At 47.9% G+C, this 21,419-nt stretch overlaps 1 protein-coding gene across 4 annotated transcripts in view; it reads right to left on the bottom strand.

The window, feature by feature from the left end:
* Window positions 1-21,419, bottom strand: part of Myo5b (myosin VB) — a 327,773-nt gene that overhangs the window by 63,260 nt on the left and 243,094 nt on the right. For all 4 annotated transcript variants that reach the window (XM_074069843.1, XM_074069844.1, XM_074069845.1 and 1 more), the window contains exons 18-22: window positions 15,575-15,686; window positions 11,571-11,782; window positions 10,420-10,576; window positions 9,288-9,527; window positions 1,790-2,023 (exon numbers count right to left, since the gene is read on the bottom strand). In XM_074069843.1, coding sequence (XP_073925944.1) covers window positions 1,790-2,023; window positions 9,288-9,527; window positions 10,420-10,576; window positions 11,571-11,782; window positions 15,575-15,686 — 955 coding nt within the window. The remainder of the gene's footprint in view (window positions 1-1,789; window positions 2,024-9,287; window positions 9,528-10,419; window positions 10,577-11,570; window positions 11,783-15,574; window positions 15,687-21,419) is intronic.

The raw sequence follows: 21,419 nt of genomic DNA, 5'->3' as shown, positions 1-21,419 counted from the left end.
CAGGGAGCTGTCTTTTCTTACAGGATCACCAATCTCAAGTTTCTAGATTTTTTTTTTTCCCTTCTGGTGCCAGGGATTGAACTCACTGCCTTGTAAGCACTGTACCACTGAGCTACATCATCCCTGGCTCTCCGGTTCTAATCTTGACCTCTTTTTTTCCTGCCTTTGGATTCTGCCTTATTGTTTCTTAATCACACAGAGAAGAGACCATCCATCCATCTGCTCCAAAGGTCAACTGAGCAACAAGTGCAGAATTCCATGGTTTATAAGTTACAGGCTTGTAGCTATATTTTGACAGGAGTTTCACCCTAAGAATGAAGTCCACCTCAGCCCTCATGGTGGGTACACTGGCAGGTGGTTTATTTGGGCAAAGAATTTTGTGATGCTTCAAAGCAATACACTGGGAAGGCAGCCTTTTATATGCTGGGCTGCCTGCAGTGGAAAGTCCCATATCTTTTTTTTTCTTTTTTTGGTGGCATTAGGGATCAAACTCAGGGCTTCTCATATAGTAGACAAGTACTTACTCACTGACCCATATCCCTAGTTCCTTTGTAGCTGGTGCCCCCTCCTTTTTTTGATGGCTACTGGGGTTTTAAGCTTAAGTCTAACTTTCTTCTGTACCTCATCCCCATTTAGATCCTACCCCTACCCTGGGAAGTCCCAGGAATCTGGTGGAAGGCAGTGCTGAAGTCATCTCTGGGGTGGGAAAATGATGTTTGAGGGCCCAGTCCAAGCTGGCCTTTCAGGCTTCATCTCAAATAGGGATCTGTGTGGTTCTCAGCTGTGAGGGCTGAGGCCAGGAGAAGGAAGCAGGGCACTGGAAGAGCTGAGGTCCTTTATTCCAGCCAGTGCAGAGGGGCCTTAGAGGCGATCTGAACCAACTCGTATGTGTCCACACATGCGAGGCCAGTGAGGTTTCTTGCACATGCCTGACAATGGTGGAACAAAGATGAGGGATAGTATTCCAAGCCTGCCTGAGGGCCCTTTCTGTGCCAGCACTTAATCTGTCCAAATTTCAGATCTGTTCTTCCAGCATTATGAGCACTGTGTCTCTCCTCAGATTCCCAACCCAGTGTGACTCCCCAAGTGATGACAGATTCTAAGCATGAGTGCAATGCATTATTTCCCCTGTGGCGTGTGCATCGTTGTAGGGATTGGGGAGAGAAGAGCAGTATCCCGAGTTCTCAGAAGGCTCTCTGAGGGCACTCTGAGACTTTCCTGGTTGGAACAGCTACCTGGCAAGTGTAGAAGGCATTCTTTGCACCCTGATGCTTGGGAGAGTGGGGCCAATCCCAGGAAGTTCTACTTCATGGGGTGAAGATAGGCTTATGGAGCACAATAACCAGAATGGGAGAGTCAGGTGGAACTTGCGACACAAACTTGGGCAAATTCCCCAAAGGACCATGATTTACTCATGAATAGTAATGTCTAGAGGCTACTCTAAGCCGTCACCTGTGTAACACTTCTCCCACCAACAAGGTCTAGGGCTGTAGAGCTGGCCTGGGGACTGACTCTAGAGTGGAAAGAAAGATGTGCAAAAGGCATCTTTCTGTATACTCCCATGGATGTCATAGTGTCTAGCCAATGGCAGAAGCTCAATCCACTTGTTCAGTGAGTAGACACATGCTATGTTGCTTACCCAGAGCATGGGCACTTTCTGTCTAAGCAAGAAGGATGGTCAGTCTGTGTGCACGAGCCCCAGTAAGGCCAGGGCAATCTCCCAGCTTGAAGAAGGAAGTCTCTGAGGGGTGCTCCACTGACCAGCCTCACCTCTTTGGCTCATGCATACCTTTCTCAGTTCGTCCTTCTCCCTGCTGTGGGTGTCCTCCAGGACCCTGCGCTCTGAGTGGGCCTTCTGCAGCTCAGTGCGCAGATTCTGAACTTCCTCCTGCAGCTGCTGGCTGGTGTCGGCCCCCTGGTTCTGCTGATAATGCGCCAGCTCCCTCTTTAGCTTCTCTACCTCCACGGTGTGTGTGGAGGTGACCGCAGACAACTGCTCCGACAGGGTCTTGAACTCTTTGTTCTGCAGAGAACATCAGCAAACAGAGGGGAGAAGGAGACAAAAAGAGGGTTACTGGGCAAGGGAAAAAAAAGCATAAAGGCCATCAAAAAAGACCTCAGAGGCAGAATTAACCTCGCAATCATTACATGCCCGAGTGCTCTCCTGCCATCTCCCTAACAAACCTCCATTGTGAGCCTAGGAAAAGGAGAGAAACACACAAAACAGCAACACTGACCATGAAATAGCCCAAAGGAGTATGTACGGGCACTCACGGAGCTGGAAGCTGGCTGATGGCAGTTTCCTTTCTAGGTCAGGTGGACAGATTTCCTACCAGGTCTGGAGTTATAGCATCAATGTAGCCGACTCCCTGGATCTGCAGGCTTGAGTTTTTTAGGATTCCCTGTCCTTTCACTTTCACACTGAGTTCTCCTGCCCTTGGACTCATTGGCTCAAAAAGCTGCAACCTAATCCCTGGCTCTGAGACAAAGGACCCCTTCAGCATCCCCTCATCCAAGGAGGCCTCCATAGGGCATCAGGGTCTCCCTTGCCACCTGTCAGCATGGCTTACCCTGTGCAACTCTGGTTCAGGAGACTGAAGCATAGCAGAGCCACCCCACTGTGCCTCTGCAGACTGGGTACTGGACCACCAGCCCACTCACATATTCCCCGGTGTGCCTTGAGCCCTGAAAACCTAGTGTCGGGGTCGAGTGCAGCATACATGGAATCAGGCAGGAATAAGGATTGTCAGAGTTGAGAGAGTATCAGGCAAAAGTGGTCAGTGAGGAGAAAAGGAAAGAACGAGGGCTCTCCAAATACACAGGTGAGCAGCAAATAGTCACTGATTATTCTTCATTGCTGTGCTCTGCAGGAGTTCCAAGTACAGCAGAGCTACTGGCTAAACTGTCAATAAGCTAGGGCATCAGGAATCAATGATTAGTTCATGCTAGACATCAAACTTCACAGAAAGTCATGAGGAGCAATGAAAGAAAAGCTGGTGGACCATATGCCATCACCTGGTCCACAGGGCCTCATGCTGACCCCACGTGAGTGCAAATTTCCTGTGTGGGTTCAGCGGGATGAGATCCATACTCTGCAGAACCTCCAGAACACAGCCCGCTTCTCCCTACATCTCATCTGGCTGTCAGCCTCCACCTAAAGCATCATGAAGAAGCTGCTCAAGTAAGTGGCATCTATTTAGACAGAACAATACAGTGTGAACCACTCACCCAGGTCTGGGTCTCCACTGGACGGGAGAGTCTCTGCACAGTGTGTGTGTGCAGTGGGGGGGAGAAGGTGTGCCACCTGGGAACTAACTACCCTCTGACCTCCTCTCTGCTCTGGGCCAAAGTGAGCGCAATTGTCACCTCCAGGTGGCATGGCCTGGGACAGATCACCAAGAGTGGAGAGGAGGAGTGGCTTGGAGTCCCTAGGTGGAGTTGGTTCAGGGTATGGACAGAAGTATACATAGTGGTAGTGACAGGGGTACAAGTCCATCTTACTCTTTGATGGATGAAACAACCCCTCAGGACCCTGATACAAAGTATGATGCTCCCGGGAGGCCCAGCTTTATTGATCCTCATGACACCTAGGAGCAGGTGCAGAGAAGTCAGGAAGGTGAGAGTGGTTGAAGCTGACAGGCCCATGCTTAGAGTCCAGCTCTGTTCTTACTCCTCTGTGCATGTCTGATCCAGTCACCAACCTCAGTGCCCAGAAACTAGGGACAAGGCGAACACCTACCTCAGAGGGCTATTATCAAGACATGGTGGATAAAGTGCCTGGTCCACTGCCTGGCACCGGTAAGTGCTCAGTAAACCTCAGTGGTTCCCACTGGCCAGAGTTCCTTTGAAGAAATGCTCAGAAGCCTCTACTAGCTGTACATAGTTCGGTGGGCAGAGTCCCTGCAGCAGAGCCTGGGAAGCTCCTTCCTCACCATCGTCACCATCCAAACACAATCCCAGAGGGTTCCCTACAGTTGTACTTTTTGTATTCTGGATGTATGACCAGAAAGGAGGGCGCAGGGTTTTCCTGCTCATCCTCACACCTGTGGGTGCCATGGGTGTAGTTGAGTTTGGCAGAGGGCATGGTACAGGGCATTCACTCCCTCATAGGCACCTGGAAACCCTCTCTGTGGTGTGGGTGAAGCATGCCATGCTGCCCTGCCCTGCCCTGCCCCAGCAAAGGCCTTTTCCTGATATGGAGCTAGCCCACTGTGGGCAGGGGCCTGGAGATTTCTAGACAGCTGCCTGTTCTCTTTGGATTCCTTGCCCATCCCACAGGACACTCTCTCTGCTTCTACCACTACACTACACAGATCTGCCCTCCAAAGGTAATGAGGAGTGTGTCTGAGGAGATAATTTGAGACATACTTTTCTTAAAAGCTCATGTTTTATCTCAAAGTTCTCGAAGGCTGATTAGGCAAGCTCTTTATGTTTAAAATGCTTCCCCACTGTGAAGAGTAACTTATCTACTCATTCCTGTAATTAGAGGGCTTGTGCAGCACCTTTGTATAACCAGAGAAAAAGTACCATCCTCAATAGGGATGAATCCTGTAAGTGGACACACCCGGGGTGCACAACTTAGAAGAAGGATGCTCCTTTCTTAGGACAGCACTGTCCTGGGGCAGGCTTGTGGTCAGGTGAACAGTTGTAGCTGAATTTCAGCTCCACTTGTTCCTATAGCCAGGCACCCTTGTTCAGTGTACAACCTATAGAACTGTACACTCTAGAGATTCCGGGGCTGGTGCGGGGGAGCAAGCAAATCACTGCAAGGCTACACAGTGAAAAGCAACATGTTCCACACATTAGTGGTGCTTTATCTGGGCAAGGCACTGTACTAGGTACTTAGATACATTACCTTATTCACACCTCCCAAACACCAGTAAGGATGATCAATATGCCCCCATTTTTCACAGTTAAGGAAACTGAGGCACAGAAAGGCCATGAACTTATAACTTAGGCTATTTTCCTAAGCTAGAAAAAAAAAGAAAAAGCGTCCTTTTTCTTTTTCTTTCTTTTTTTTTGCAGAGTCTCACCACGTAGCCCAGATTAGCCTCAAATTTACAGTCTACCTGCCTCAGCCTACTGAGTGCTGGGCTCACAGGCATGAACCACCATACCTGACATGTATGGATGTTCTTAATCATAAAATAATTGACTAATTTAACATATTAGTCAATAACAGGTGCTTCTTAGTACCTATTAAGTATACTGAAATCAAATTGACTTAAAAGCCACTGACCAAATGTATTGATTTGGGTTATATTTTTTTGGTTAAAATGTTCTTAAATATAACCTTATAGTCATAATGTCCTGAGAAACTCGACTCCCAGTATGAAAAAATTGTAGCAATTGGCTGAGTTGCTCTATATATGTGCTTGAATAAAACCAGGCTGGCAGAGAGTAGAGTTTTTGGGTTCTATCATTTTGGCTGAATAATGTCACATGGGACACACCAGGGACACTGAAAGAAATGTTCTCAGGACCCATCCCTGTGTTTACTGCTAATAAGTTATGTGAAGGCCACTGAGCAGGATATAGCTTGTGATCTCACAGAGTATGAAAGCCCAGTGGAAAAGCATCTCAGCACCAGGGACAGCTCCCACCCCCCCAAACTATCTCTTTCATAACCTCTCAAGTGACCCTGTCCTGTTTGCTTGGGGACTTGGTGTCAAATGGTGCTTCCTTTCACTAGTTGGGGGTACTCAGCCTTAAGACAAGAACTTGGGATGTGTGTCTTGCCCTGGTTTTGTCCTTTGTGGTGGCGGGGATACTTTCAAAGCACTCCTACTTCCTGTAACTGAGATGGAACCCAGACCTTTCTATCCAACTGGAAGTTGGTCCACTGCCCCATGCCACTCTCCCACGTACTTGGGGCACCTTTGCCTCTGGTGTCCCCGGCATGTGCATGTCCTTTCCTTCTGGCTTAAGAACCTTGTGTGTCAAGAGAGAAGCTGCCTGGATGATCTCCAGGAGTTACATAGCAGAAAGAAATCCACTCCTTTCCAAACAGCTGGCCCCATCTGTCAAAGACGACAAAAGAGCAGCAGCTTTACAGCACTGGTGGTGAAATGTGCCCATGCCTCCTCCCACAACAGGAAGTCACACGTGTTCTCACTCCCACTGTCAATGCCTGCCAGGCCCAAGGACATGCTATCTGTATGAGCTTGAACCCAAATCAAGGTCAGAGCCTCCTTTGGACTAAGGAGTAAGACTGACATGTCCCAAGGGTCTCCCAATGGGCAGAGATCAACAATCTGGTAAAACATGGCAGCACATATCCTGAAACCAGTCTCCCAAGTTTCCCAGCCAGGTTACTTACTAGCTGTGTGACCTTGGTCAGGTCACTTACTGTTTCTGTCCCTGGTGTCCTCATCTTTAAAACGGGTATAATCTCTCTTAGGGTTATGGTAAAGATTCAATGAATACATGAGAAGAGTACCTTGCACATAGTCAGGCCAGAGGGGGGAAGCAAGATCTCATGGCACACTCCCCCCTCCACCCCTGCCCTCCCGATCACCCACCACATGCAGGGTACCTTGTCCAGAGTGACAACACCTGCTACTACTCACAGATGTTTGCCAAGCAGGAAGCTTAAGGCAAAAAAGCTCTTTTTAAAAATAGGCCTTTAAAATCTGCTGTTCTCTGATGTTTAAGCGTGTGGACTGTGAAATACTAGATTTATTTTTATCCTGTGGAGTTGACTTCAGACGTTAGCAAGGCCAATGCACAGTCCTATGTGAAACCCAGGGCCAGGGTGGATGGCTGGCACCTCGCCTGGGGGTTAACCAGCAAAACCTGACTGCAAAATTAAAACCACGCTAAGATTCCACCTCACCCCTGTTAGAATAGCCATCATCAGCACCACCACCACCAACAGGTGTTGGCGAGGATGCGGGGAGAAAGGAACCCTCTTACACTGTTGGTGGGAATGTAGACTAGTACAACCACTCTGGAAAAAAATTTGGAGGCTACTTAAAAAGCTAGACATCGATCTACCATTTGATCCAGCAATACCACTCTTGGGGATATACCCAAAAGACTGTGACACAGATTTCTCCAGAGGCACCTGCACACCCATGTTTATTGTGGCACTATTCACAATAGCCAAGTTATGGAAACAGCCAAGATGCCCCACCACTGATGAATGGATTAAGAAAATGTGGTATCTATACACAATGGAATTCTATGCAGCCATGAAGAAGAACGAAATGTTATCATTCGCTGGTAAATGGATGGAATTGGAGAACATCATTCTGAGTGAGGTTAGCCTGGCCCAAAAGACCAAAAATCGTATGTTCTCCCTCATATGAGGACATTAGATCAAGAGCAAACACAACAAGGGGATTGGACTATGAGCACATGATAAAAGTGAGAGCACACAAGTAAGGGGTGAGGATAGGTAAGACACCTAAAAAACTAGCTAGCATTTTTTGCCCTTAACGCAGAGAAACTAAAGCAGATACCTTAAAGCAACTGAAGCCAATAGGAGAAGGGGAACAGGTACTCAAGAAAAGGTTAGATCAAAAAGAATTAACCTAGAAGGTAACACCCATGCACAGGAAATCAATGTGAGTCAATGCCCTGTATAGCTATCCTTATCTCAAGCAGCAAAAACCCTTGTTCCTTCCTATTATTGCTTATACTCTCTCTACAACAAAATTAGAAATAAGGGCAAAATAGTTTCTGCTGGGTATTGGGGGGTGGGGGAGAGGGAGGGGGCGGAGTGGGTGGTAAGGGAGGGGGTGGGGGCAGGGGGGAGAAATGAACCAAGCCTTGTATGCACATATGAATAATAAAAGAAAAATGAAAAAAAAAAGAAATTCAACTTAAAAATAAAAATAATTTCTTAAGATGTAAAAAAAAAAAAAAAAAAGTCATCTGATAGAGTTAAAAAAAAAAAAAAAAAAAACCTGACTGCAAGATATCTTTTCTGGCAGTCATCGGCCCTGCTAGTATCAGGAAGTCATTGATGCTCTTTATCCATGTGTTTTTCAAAGGGCCAGTGCCAGAGAGCAGACCTCTTCCTCTGTCCCTTCCCTCCTGACCTGGTGTGTCATGGCAGGCCAGCCTGAGGCCGAGCGTCCCTGCCCCTACCAGGGCTTTCTGCCTCGATTCCCTACCTAGTAAGGAGCCAAGCCAAATCAGTGCCCTGTAGAACTCACAAAGGACACACACCAGCTCTTCTCAGAAATCTGGCCTCTCCTAAAGCAGGGAAACAGAGACAGTCCACTGCCACCTGTGCCCTGCTTTGGGACTCTGTTCGGGGCAGCTGGTTTAAGTATAAAATAGCTCATTTATTTTCCTGCTCTGCTGGGGTCATGAGAAGCTTTACAAATGCCCCACACAGGATGGCTACAGTAAAAGCAAGTGACCTCCAAGGCCATGCCTGGTAGCCCTACCTCTACTTTTCTCTCTTCACACACCACACGGTGCACTCCCTTTATCCTTTCCCTCCCTCCTTCTCTTTCTCAGGAGGCCCGTGAAGCCATCAGAGGCACGGTAGGAGTCTGGTCCTGTGACTACCTTAACACCCTCCATGAACCAGGTGACAGCATAAAAGGACAGGACAGGCACTTGAGCAACATTTGAGATTAAAAAGCCAGTACTGCCCTTGTAATGCCGAGGGATCAGACCTGGGGTGGAATCCAGGTTTCTAATTCTGCAGCTCAGGCAAGATACCTGATATCTATCCACAATTTCCTACAAAATGACCTCACAAAGTCACATGGGCGTGGACATAGAGCACATAACACAAGGCTTGGCACATGGTGGTGCTCAGAAAATCGTGATGGGCATCCACACTGTTGGCCCTGTTATATTAGGATTCCACCCCACAATTCAGCACCCAACGTTTGCTAATGTCATGCTAAGTCATGTTAAGTCTTGGACTTAACAGAGCACCTGAAACAATGAGATACCTAACTAAAGTCTTCCGAGGGCCACCTGAGAGTGGGTGCTTAGGTGTGTGCATGCGCCTGTGCCAGGCTCGTCTTTCCAACTTGGATTCTACGCCAGATCTGTCTGATCCCCCACCAGGAGCCCAGTGTCCTGTGCTTGCCTTGAAGTCCTGGCAGTACCTGGCACAGAACCTCGCCCCCACAGGACATGGACAGAAGGCTCTGTTTCACTTGCCACAGTGACTGTTCTTGTGGAGTAGGGCAACACGCCAGGACTCCTATGATCCTTCAGTTCTGATACCTGCAATTCCTGGAGGCTGTGGTCCTTCTCAAACATGCTCCTGGTGCCCCACCATCCCCAACACCTGGGTGGGGACTCCTGGCGCTCACCTGGTCATCAATCTTCCGCTGCAGCTGGACTACCTTGTTCTCCATACCCACATTGAGGCGTTTCAGGTGCTCTGCGGAGCGGGCCTCAATCTTAAGAGCCTTTAGCTCCTGTTTGGCTTTGAGCCTCCGGAAGGCACACTGGATGACAATGGCTGCATCCCGTTGCTGCCGGAAATGCCTGCGTGCCATCCAGCCACGGGCATACTTCTGGACGATAGTGGCCTTATGTTCCACGAGGACCTGGTAGGGGATAAGCGCACATAGCTGTGGGATTGCACTGCAGGACGAGAGCAAGTAAATCTCGTGTAACCACCCAGAGGTGAGACCCAAGTCAGCCTTCTTTTTAAGAGACAGCATGTGTTCCCCTAACACAGGCTTCGATGGCTGTTTGTTTTATGAGCAAGTTTTAGCCAGGTTCTGCAGACTGCATACCCACAGGGCAGCAGCTGTCAGATTCTTGTTTCCAGCTTTGTTTTACTAGCTAGGGAGTCAGGGGCTAAAAATCTCAGCATTGTAGGGGCGTAATGATAATCCTTCTTGTTGATCTCCCTCATTTGACATGAGCAGATCCCATCCTGGGGCAAGGAAGGCAGAAAACTAAGGTGAGCTACACAAGTGAGAACCTTGGATGGGTTAATGACTTATAATTCCCCGAGTTTTTCCATCACGTTAAAAGCCACTCAGGAAATGAACGCATCAGTGTTCTTGCTTTGATACCCTGCACTTCTGAGGGCCGGGAATCACAGGGAATTCGCTCTTTGCATGTGCTGCCCCCTGCTGGTTGTATCCAAAATGTCACCTGCCTATAGACACACACCACTTTTGGCACAAGAAAATCAAACGACCTTCTCCACATAAGACCTCCTCACCTCGAGGGCCTTCATGCTCCCAATTTGCTCAAGGAGAGGGTAGGCTGGCTGAGGACGACTGCCACTGCCCACTCTCAAGTCAGAACAAGCCCAGGTCAGGTCACCAGGCCCTGCTGCTTGTGCCCTCAGGCCGGTGATTCAGCTTGTCTGGGCAGCTCAGGTGTGAAAGGGGTACAAAGGGACCTTGTATTCAGTGACAGCAGAGGTGTGAAAGTACTTAGACTGTGACAGCAGCCTGTGAGTCCCCTGTGATGGCCACTCACCTGGCGGTAGGTTCTGCGCACAAACATGGCCCGAGTGAAGGCCTGGATGACAATGGCAGCCCTGCGGGCCCTCTGGTAGGCCAGGCGGGCCCTCTGCATGCGGTACTGCTTCTGGAACACCACAGCTGCCCGGGTCTTCCGCAGGTGTTCGGCCAGCCTGAGGTGGTGGGCACAGACCACAGGCAGTGTAAGAGAGAGCACTGGCCAGCTGGCAGGAGACTTTAAGCCATCCTCAACAAAAGTCCCTCCCTCTGTGACCCCTCCAGGCCACCCCCACTTCCTTATATCAATGCCTCGGTCACTTGATGTGCAGGCTCAGAACAGAAATTGGTTTCCCCTTGTGGCCCAAGAAGTCTTTCCACAAGCATCAGCCTGGGACTGGGTCTGACTCTGTGACCCTTACCCAGCCACTCTCTGTGCCTGGATGGCCTTTGCGGCTGCACCCTCAGCCCCTCCCCCCAATCCTTCACATGATGACACTGCTGTCTGTCTCTCTGTGCCTCACCAGGTCGGAGATATTGGGGCTGCACCTACAATTACCCTGCATCTAGTTCAGGGCCTAGATAAATGTTTTCTGAATGACTGAAACCTTCTCAGGCCCCTGGATCCCTCCCGTTTTACTTCTCAAGAGTCTTCTGCACTCATTTCTGCATTTCCCACCTCACCTCCCCAGTGAGACAGATAAGCCAGATGGACAATTTCAACCCTTCTTAAGAGGGTGTGGCTGAACAAGTCACACTCTCTCTGTGCTGGCTCAGTGCAGTAACTCTTAAAAAGGTCTCCCACATCTTTTCGGCCGTAATTCCCAACCTCCAACAGGGTTCTCAAATTCCTGGTACGGACAATGAGGCTACATGTAAGTTAACTGTGACAGAAAGGATTTGTTGTTTCTTAAAATAAGTTATTATTTATTACTTTTGGGTTTAGGCAAAGGGGAAATGGTTCTTTTGTGCCCAAACTAGCTGGCTCTAGGTTAGTGCTAGCAGGGTGAAGACAGACAGGAGGGCCAGAAGACCTGCTCCCTGATTGGAGAAGGACATTAGAGAGATGCATCCAGCCAGTGGGAGCGACTAAGACACAGGTAGACCCACTAATCACGGAGGACAGGAGAGGCCATCTCCCTCTTCCCTGCCCACCCCAGCCTGGCTCACCTGCGGGCCAGATATCCTCGGCAGTACCTCTGCAGGGTTAAGGTAGCCCCCTTCAGTCTGCGATACTTCACCTTCTGCAGCCAGCCCCGGACAGTTTTCTGGATTGTGATGGTGGCTGCTCTGAACTTGTCGGCCCGCAGCTTCTCCAGGTAGGCCACCTGGCCTGCCCGGAAGAAGATCTTGGTGCGACCAAACTGGAACTTGTCTGGATCCTTTACAAGGTGAAGAGGAGCTGGTTGGTCATTGAGCAGCAAGGTAGCACTCCCCACAGCACTCCAGCCTTCCAAGGTAGAGTCCCTTGCCAGAGTTTATGTGTGCCTCTCCCTAGGTACATACAAACTCTCAGCATTTGTTCAACAGACAGTGTTCCCACTATGGTACAGGCATTGGGCTAGGCATCCAGGATGCAGTCATGAAAAAAAAATGTCCAAAATAATCCAACATAATGAAAAGGCAGAAAGACTCTCTGCTTTCAGGCAGTGGTGAGGAATAGGAAGAAAATGAAGCTGGGGATATTCAAGAAGGATGGTCAAGGAAGGTGACTCTGTGGAGGTGGTATCTGAGCAAAGAAAGACCTGCATGAACCAAAAGAGGCAGCCTGGAGGGAGAAATATGGAGGAGAAGCTCATTCCAGAAAAGCAGGGCAGATGCTAATGTTCTGTGATGGCAGCAAGTTTGAGGAATAGAGAGCTAGGATGGCTAAGTGTGGGGAACCAAAGGTTGGTGGTGGGTGGAGCCAATCACCAAAGGCTTTGTAGTATGCAATACAGAACTAGGATGGGAACCTTGAGTAGGGGCTGGGGGTTTGAGCAAGGCACTGACCTGATCTGGTCAACACTGTAAGAAGAGGACCCTCAAATGGCCGCATATTTGTACAAATAATTACAGATTGCAAATAACTCCTAAATAAAACTTATGGAAATTTTTTTTCAAATGTGTGATTACTGTCTTAATTATATCTATTTGGTTAAAATTAGTTGGTTCACGCCAGTGGGTAAGGAAAGATGACCCAGCAGGGTAGAATACTGGTAACCCACGACAACCACGAGCTCTTTACAAACAGCCAAGTGAGCTTGCTGGCATGAAATCCATGGGAGGAAGGTAGGGATGGATGAGCCAAAGTCTGTGGAACACACACAAGAATACACTCCATGAGGGCCAATGGCTCTGAAGGAAGCTGAGTCACTGGCTCTCATGGGTTGAGCAGGAATTCGGTACCACACATGAGGAAGGCTGCACTGCCTGCACTGTGCCTAAGCTGGGAGGACACTTTCAGTTTGAGTGCCACTGACTCATTTTCTCCATGGCCTGGTTGCCAAGGAAAATGGGATTGGTGGGGTCAGGGTTGGTTCTCATCTCTCTGTGCTCAGGTCCCCACATCTAGGAGGCCTGAAGCTTGTGTTGGGAGAACAAGACCAGATGGAGCCAGAAACTTCATGGCAACAAAAACTGTGTGTTGAGTGCTGCCCTGCTGTGGGAGGTTCCAGCTCAGTAAGGGGAGGTCAGGATCAGGGGACAAACCAGGCTGCTTGGCTTCTGCAGAGGCCTAGGGGAGCCCACTGCATCCCAGGACCCAGAACATATGCTTTGTTTGTTATTCTAGAAATGAACAGGAAAGGATGACCTCGTCTGAAAAGCCACTGCTTTCATGAATAAGGATCTGAGTTCCCCACATGCTCTGCCCAGTCACCCAGAGGCCTGATCTGCACGCTCCTTACCCTGTGCTTCAAGTGTGCCTCCTACCCTAGCTCTGTCTCCTCTCACATCCTGAACTCATGATTCACTTATTAACCTGTCAATCATCTTGTGAGAGCCTCCCACCAATATTCACAGACTAAGGAAGCCGAAAGCAATCTGGGCAATCCATCTCAAGCCATGCTTCTTACTTCACAGATGATAAAACTAAAGCCTAGCATGTGAGGTGACTTGCTTAAGGTTACACTGATCCACGCCTTCCAGGCCAGAGGTCCCTGACAATTCTATGCTTCCTTTCCTAGTGCTACCTGCTCTTCACGTCTCTCACATACATGGTTCCTAGATGCTCCATGGGCTCCCAACTCATGCTTGTTTCTATGCTCCTTCAGTGCTGTGAGCAGCATTCAGGTTTGCGCTATGGCTAGCCTCCACAGTAGTATTGCCTACACTTAAATCTGTGATTCCCTACACTTATATCTAATCCCAGAGGGCAGGGCCTATACAGTGTGCTCTGCCATACGCCTCCCTCTGACCTCTCCAGACTGGAGTAGAGAGAAAGAACTCAGTGCATATCCATGGAGTTAAAGCAAACTCAAGTTAAGGATGAGAGGGCACCCAACACCCCACAGGGGAGACACCATCAAAATGCACATCTCTCCACTAACCAACCCCTGTGATTTATCAAAGCCTTCAGAAATGGCCTAATAAAGCAGCCCTCAATCCTCCCTCACGGGAGGTGGGCATTACGCCCTGCTGTCTGGCCTACACCCACCTTCTCTCCTGCTTCTCTCCTGATTATTCCTAAACACACGGATCACTTGCTCTGAGGAGCGCAGGGGCCAGCATGGGCATCAGGAATACTAGTGTCCAGAAGACGTGGCCCATGCAAAGCGGAAAAGATACAAAAGTGACATACGAGGTCTCTAGGAATGTCTTGAAGCACCATCTCTATTCTGTCTCCAAGAAGGATAAGTGGATACTCCCATCAGGCATTGTGGTTTAGGCCGGGGGCTAAATTTCAGTCTACTTTGCAACCCAGCTTTCTATGCCTCACTTTTCTCATCTGTGAGTGTTCTGCTAGTAACCTTGGTGAAATCGAGGGAAGAAAAGGCAGCCACATGGTTGAGTAACTCACTCAACTGGTCTGGACTGCACACATGAGAGCAGCTCTGGTAACAAGGAGGAGGAAGACTTCTGACACTCCATGTTCGCTGAAGTCAACTGACCGTGAACACAGATTTTTCTCACCCATACAACACGGACACTGGCAGTTGGATGGTAGCATAAACCTCAGCTAACCAGAGTCCCAATTAACCGAATTGTCACCCTTATCCTACTGTTTTTTAAAAAAGGAGGGGTTAGTAATAAGACCAATATTTGGGCTCTTCCTTTTAAAAAGACAACTTTAAAGCCTTATATGTTTATACACTGTTCCCCCACAGTTCATAGCTATAGACAGCAGCTAAGATGACTCAGATAGATGACCATGATACATTTAGAAAATAAAACACAACCTTAGCTCCTGATCATTTGGCAATGAGTTATTCCATGTGAATAGATTTTTCCTGGCAAAAGAAACTTGAAAATTAAAATTTTTGATGCAATTCTTTTTTTTTTTTTTTTTTAAATCACCTTCTTAAAGTGAAGATTCTTGGTATGATCTAACCTTTGCTGAGTCACTGATTCTGCTCTTCTGAAGTAATCCCGACTTCTCTAGAGCTGCTGAAATGTTTGAGGATTTGCCCATGGCTCTGCTTTAATGGTTCTCAACGGTCAGGTGGGATTTCAGGTTGTTTTCATTAAACCATAAAATGAAGCTCACTGCCTTACTTAAAATACGGATCTGAGGTTGGCAGAGTGGCTCAAGTGGTAGAGCTCCTACATAGTAAGCGTGAGGCCCCCAAGTTCAAACCCCAGGGCTGCAATGAATAAATAAATAAATTAATAAATTAAGTAATGAAACACAAATCTGGGTAGGGCTGAGGCTGGCTATGCAATATTCAGATGAGAGTAGGGCAGCCCTTTCCCCTCTAGGGATGTGCCAGGGCCCCCATCCACGGAGGAGCTAGAGATCCTGAGCTAAGGCTGCAGGTAGGAGCAGCCTCCTCACACACCCCAGCAAGTAACTCCGTTTTCTGTGTGTGCTGAGATGCGGAAAGGCTAGGAGGTAGTCTGGGCCTCCAGTCATGGATGCAGAAAATGGATTCACATATCAGAAACAGCTTTGTAAGGATGAAGGCAAAAGCAGGTACCCACACTCGCTCATTCTCAAAGCCTCCTGGTCACGCCTCTCGCAGAGCCCAGCTCACCTTGATGAGGCTCTCTAGGACAGTCTTGCAGATGGCTTTCTTGTCTGTGCTGGCAAGCTCTCTCTTCTTGACCAGCACCCGATACCGGTTGAAGAAGTCATGGTAGGTCCACCTGGAGGGCAAGTAAGGGTGCATCAGGTGACATGTCCAGCCTTCAGCCATATATAGGCCTTGGGGGACCTCAGATGGCATCTCACTGAGTCAACGCTATAGCACCAACCAAGCCTAGGGAGTTTCATCCTCCCCTCGTGATTCCTGGAGGTGGGGGTGGAGGAAGGGGGAAGTGGGGTTGGGTGGCAGTTCGTGGAGGGTGAGCAGGACCATCCATCTGCCCCTGCATGCACAGCACCGCCTCCACTGCTGCTGAGGGAATTGGCACCTCGCCTGGACACAACTTTGTTTCTAAATGCTGGTTTTCTTCTTAAATAACTGACAACATTCACTACAAACACTTTAAATGTGGCAAAACGTGCATCAGAAAACAAGTGGCCATATCCTGATCCCAACAAGTGACACTGTTCATTTGACACAGGGCTCGTTTTTCTTCCGGGTGAGTTTTCCTTATGATTCCTTTTTGTCACCATCAGGGTAATGCAGGCCCTGTGTAAAGATGCTGTCCAGCACTTCACAGAACCAAAGACACCTGCAACCCACGACCGACACAAGGCAGTGCCATCTGGGTCTCTGAGAGGGCCTTAAGTTTATCTCTTGGCCTCTGAGAAGAACACTATATAATAAGTGAAGGCTTTCCCATAAGCACTTTCCTGGGCAGGGCGGCCCTTCCTCATTAAAGCAGCCTTAGCTCTCACTCATCACTCCCCAGACACCCCCAGATTCTCCTCTCAGATATCGGACATGCTTATGGCCTCCTCACAAAATCACACTCTGAGTTAGCCTCCTGGAAGGTGATGTTGAGTTTCAGTCTAAGCCTGGCTTGCACCTTCAGAGACGTCAGACCGGGCTGTGTGCTGTAGGCACCCTGTTTGGAAGTCACTGGGTGCTGCATCAAGGCTGAGCGCTGCTATTTCTCACCTCTGGTGGGCTTGCTGACAAGACTGTCCAGCTACTCAGATCAACTCACTCCCAGGTGAGGGAGAGTGAACTGTATCCTTCCCCTGGGCTCATCTGCCTTTAAAGAGGCTCTTTCAGAAATTTATCCGGAGAAAGGAGTGCTGTGGGGTGTCAGGAACCTGAGATGGTGGGCCTTACCGTGCTTGTGAGCCTTCCTGCTTCAGTTGCAGGACCTTTTGACAGCCTGGGCCTCAGAAGAAAATGCTGACTCCTTGTTTTCCCCCATCCCCACTGCTCCCCCATAAACACTTTTCTCAGTGTGGTGGAAGATTCGAGACATCTGTGGGTCTCAGAGAAAGCGTGGGTATAAGAGCAAAAACAAAATGATGTTTTCCATCTTTACCATTTTTCCCCCCTCAATGTAATACGGTTAGCTAGAAATTTCTCCTTTGTAAAAATAAAAGCTTTTGCCAGGCATCAGTGGCTCACGTCTGTAATCCTAGTTACTCACGTGGCAGCAATCAGGAGGATCGAGGTTCAAAACCAGCCCAGGGAAATAGTTTGCAAGATCCTATCTTGAAAAAGACCGGTGAAGTGACTCAAGTGGTAGAGCACCTGCCTCACAAGTGTGAGGCCCTCAGTTCAAACCCCACTACAGCCAAAAAAAATTAAATAACACCTTTCTGAGATGGTATCACCCATATAACATAGAATTTATATTTTTTAAAAGTATGCAATTCAATAGCTTTTTGTGTATTTGCAAAGTTGTGCAATAGTCCCCAGTACCGAATTCCAGAACATTCTCACAACCTCCAAAAGGAAATCTCAAATACCCTGGGCAACTGTACCCTCTATTTCCCATTCCTTGCAGAACCTGGCAATTGCTCATCTACTTTGTCTAGGCCCATTAATTTTTTAACTGGTTCTGGCACAAATGTAGGGCACTGGGTATGAGAGTGTACTCTGGATCCTTCCCAGACTGCTCACATCTGTGTAGACTCTCTGCAGGAGGGAAGAGAGAGACCCCAAGGCCTCTGTTCTAGGGTCAGGGATGGCTCCTTTTGCTTCTGCCATCCACTCAGTCTGCTCCATCCTCCAGTTGTGGAGGGACTATGAGGCAAACCCACTGAGTTGCTGGCCATCTCTAATAGGTGGCTTTTAAAATGGAAATATTTAAGGTTAACTGCCCAAATAAGTGCTGCTTAATTCTTTCAACCATATACAATAAATGTCAAGAAAACTCTCAGCCCTACCTGACCAATCCTTGAACAACTTCATAATGGAGGTCTGGGGAGCAGAAGTGACAGAGTTGATCAGACGTGGGGTTTTTTAATACAAATAAATACTACGAAATTTTCTGCCCAATCTCCACACCCCCCCCCCAACCAAGGATTAAACACAGACCATTCTCTGATACTTCCAGATGGATTTGGGCAAGAAACAAATGGAACAGTGCAGATAACTTTCAGATGGCCCTTCCCATGTTCTGCATCAGGGTTATTTGTGTACTCACTTGTCTTATTTCTCCGAGTTTGCAATTTTGCTGGGGAAATAATGAAAGCAGCATTTAGCTAGGCTAAAAACCTTAAATACTTCTAATTTGAAAATCTCTTACTACTGGCAGATCTACAACTCAAGGAAATTACGAGAGTGGGAGATATGACTGCAGAAACATCAAGGCAAGCTTGCAATGAGCATGGAGTACAGAAGCATAGAAGCCTGGCTCTGACCTTGACCAGTACTGAGACCATAGATAGGTCTCAGGATGGATGCTGCATCTCCTCTACCTGTGAAATGGAGGGAGTCACCTGTCTACAAAAGCACCTCACAGGACTTTAGCACAGTAATGAGTCTACCACATAGAGTGTTTGGAAAGCTACAAAGCTCCCAAAGATCTAAATTACCCACCCTTATGGCAAGGCCCTCTTCCCCTTTTCTTGCACACACATTCTTGAAACAACTGCACAAGGAGGAAATGTGCAGAGATGCCAACGGGAGGGGGGATGCTGGGTTCCCGTGGGAAGGTGAAGAGAACCATTCACCACTGTGAAGAGAACCATTGCCTTGGGTGGACATCCACTCTCACAGGAACCCCATGGGGTGCATGTCCACTATGATGCCTGGCTTAAGGCCTTAAAAGCATCATTCACCTTAGGAGCCAGAACCAAATGCGGTTTCCTCTTTCCATGGACCTCTGTTCTCCTAGAGAGAAAACCATCTCAGGAAAGGCTTCATGGAATCAGGGTAATAGGAAAACCTTCAAAGCAAAGGTAAAAAGAGTGATTCTTTTTCCAAAAAATAGAACTATAGAAGTTCTATAGAATCCAGAGCTTCTGTTTTGGAATGTAGGGTCACTGCAACAGTGTGAAAATGAGGAAAGACCAGAATGAGACCACAGGCCTGCCAAGGACAATTTTCCATGATGGAATCTCTCTCCAACCCCTCCTGAGTCTACTGCCTTGTATTGCAGATCTGTTCACACATGGGTGCACTCCTCTGCTAGACCTCAGCCTCCTTTGGCCAGGCTCTCCCCCACAGACATTTGAAAACATCCCAGAGTGGTGTCTTTATATCCGGTTGTTTATTGTAGTTAAAAACTTGTGTTTTACTGGCCATTCAAGTGGCTGAACCCCCAAAGTCAAACCTTTCCTAACAATATGTCTTAAGGGGGCCCAGTTGGCTTTGGTGCAATTCTTCTGTGCGTCGGACAGTCCAAGGCATATGGTATCTTTGGAGCATTCCCACCCACTCATTCAGACATTAAAACACATTGTCAAGCATTTGCAAAATGTTGGCTATGGAGCATAGTTTTAGTTCAGGAAGAAATGAACCATGACTTCCATCTGCCTTCACAATGGGGATCCTTCCTAACTGGTCCTGGACACATTCTCTTACTCTCTGTGGCTTACTGGCTGGGAGGTGCCTCTTAGCACACTCATGGGCCATATTAGCAGAAGGAGAAGAGTTCCCTCTTGAGTCTATGACCAGGCCCTCATGGTGACCTATGGCATCTCAGTCACCCCAGGATATAACTTCCCCTCAGCCCTGTCTTTACTGTAGCCCTGCTCAAACATCCTAGACTTCAGCATCAGGCTTCCTCTTGAATAGGGACCTCCTTTACCTGGTGTGCTCTGGTCTACTAGGGAGCAGGTAGGTGCCCTGACCTGTCTCACCGTTGTGTGTGTGAGAAAAGCCCAGGGCCTATGACTGTTTCCAGTCCAGGAAGCATATGGCAGAGCTCAGTCTGGAAGGATGTCCCCTTGAAGAGCTCAGGCTAGAGACAGTGAATGATAATATAGCTGCTGTGAATGGCACAGGAAACATGGTTGCTTGGGGTGTTGTTTTGGTTGAATGAGCTCCCACCTGGAACCTCGCACTGGATTTAGCCACCTATATGTGAGGACCCTCTGCAAAAGAACATGCCTGCCTGAGAGGTTCCCAATGGAATAGACGGGGCAGATCAGCCACAGGTGCAGAACTTCGTGCTGTTTCTCCTCTGGGTGAGCATGTTTCTTCACGAGGGTAACAGCCCTTTCAGTAAGACCTTGGTATAAAGCTATAAGTCACACAACCTTCCTCACATCAGGCCACAAAGAACAACCACTGAAGATATCATGTTCAGTGGTCCCAGGAGGCCCTTAAAAAGTGGTGAAGAGTCCTTTAAGGCTTTCAGGTCAGAATTAGATGGGTCAACCTGTACTTTCAGATATTCCAATATGCTGTCACTCAGCTCAGGTCAGAGTCCTGGTCATGATGATAAGGAATGCAAGGATATCTGTCTCTTCTAAACTTTGCAGGGCCCTCGTCCCCTACAATGCCTCACACATGGGAACGAACAGCACTGTTGGAGTAGAGGTAATTAGCCAGGCCTAGAAGCCCAAAATCAAGACTAAATGGTCCCTCCTCTGGATGTAGAGTTGTTCTTCCCTTTATAGGAGCAAACCAGCAGAGAAATAATGACACTGGATATAAGGGTTCTCCTTGGAAACATAACAGGGGTGAACAAAAATTTAAAAGGGACATAAGAGGCCATGGCTGCAGAAGAGAAGGACACCTGCTCAGTCTCTCACAGGGAAGATGTCCTTGCTCAGGGAGAGTGAGATGGTGCCCTTCCCCATCTCCTTCCATCTGGGAGGACTTGATCTAATTGGTTTTCCTGGAATTTGTTTCCTCATCCATAAATGGAAGTGAAACCACCTATTTTGCCTACCTCAAGAGTCTGTGTGATCTGCGACAAATGCTAGTAATGCACAAAAGAATGAGTTGGACCCCCTATTTCATAGCACATATGTTAACTTAAAATAGGTCACATAAAGTTATACAACTGAGGAAAAAATATAGGCCTTGATGAAGATTTTTTTTGGGGATAGGGTCTCACTAGCAGCTCAGATTGGCCTGAAAGTAAGGATTCTCCACCCTTAGCCTCCAGAATTGCTGGGATTGCAGGTGTGCCCTATCATTCCCAGGTAGGCATGATTTCTTATCTATGACACCTAAAGCACAAATAACCAAAGAAAATAGATATATTAGACTTCTTCAAAATTAGAAGATTTTGTGCTTCAAGGAATGCCAAAAAGAAAGTTAAAAGGTCACAGAATAGGAGAAAACATTTGGGAGTCATATGTCTGAAAAGAATTTCATATCCAGAATATATTAAGAGATCCTACAACACAACAATAGGCAAATAACCAAATTTTTAAAATGAACAAGTGATTTGAATACACATTTTAAAAAAATCTTACAAGGCAGGAAGCACTGGCTCCCTACTTGGGAGGTGGAGATCAGGAGGATTGCAGTTCAAGGCCAGTCCAGGCAAAAGTTTGAGAGACTCCAT

This window comes from Castor canadensis, chromosome 4 (assembly GCF_047511655.1).
Source record: "Castor canadensis chromosome 4, mCasCan1.hap1v2, whole genome shotgun sequence".
Classification (NCBI taxonomy): domain Eukaryota; kingdom Metazoa; phylum Chordata; class Mammalia; order Rodentia; family Castoridae; genus Castor; species Castor canadensis.
This window is presented reverse-complemented; position numbering and strand designations above follow the sequence as displayed.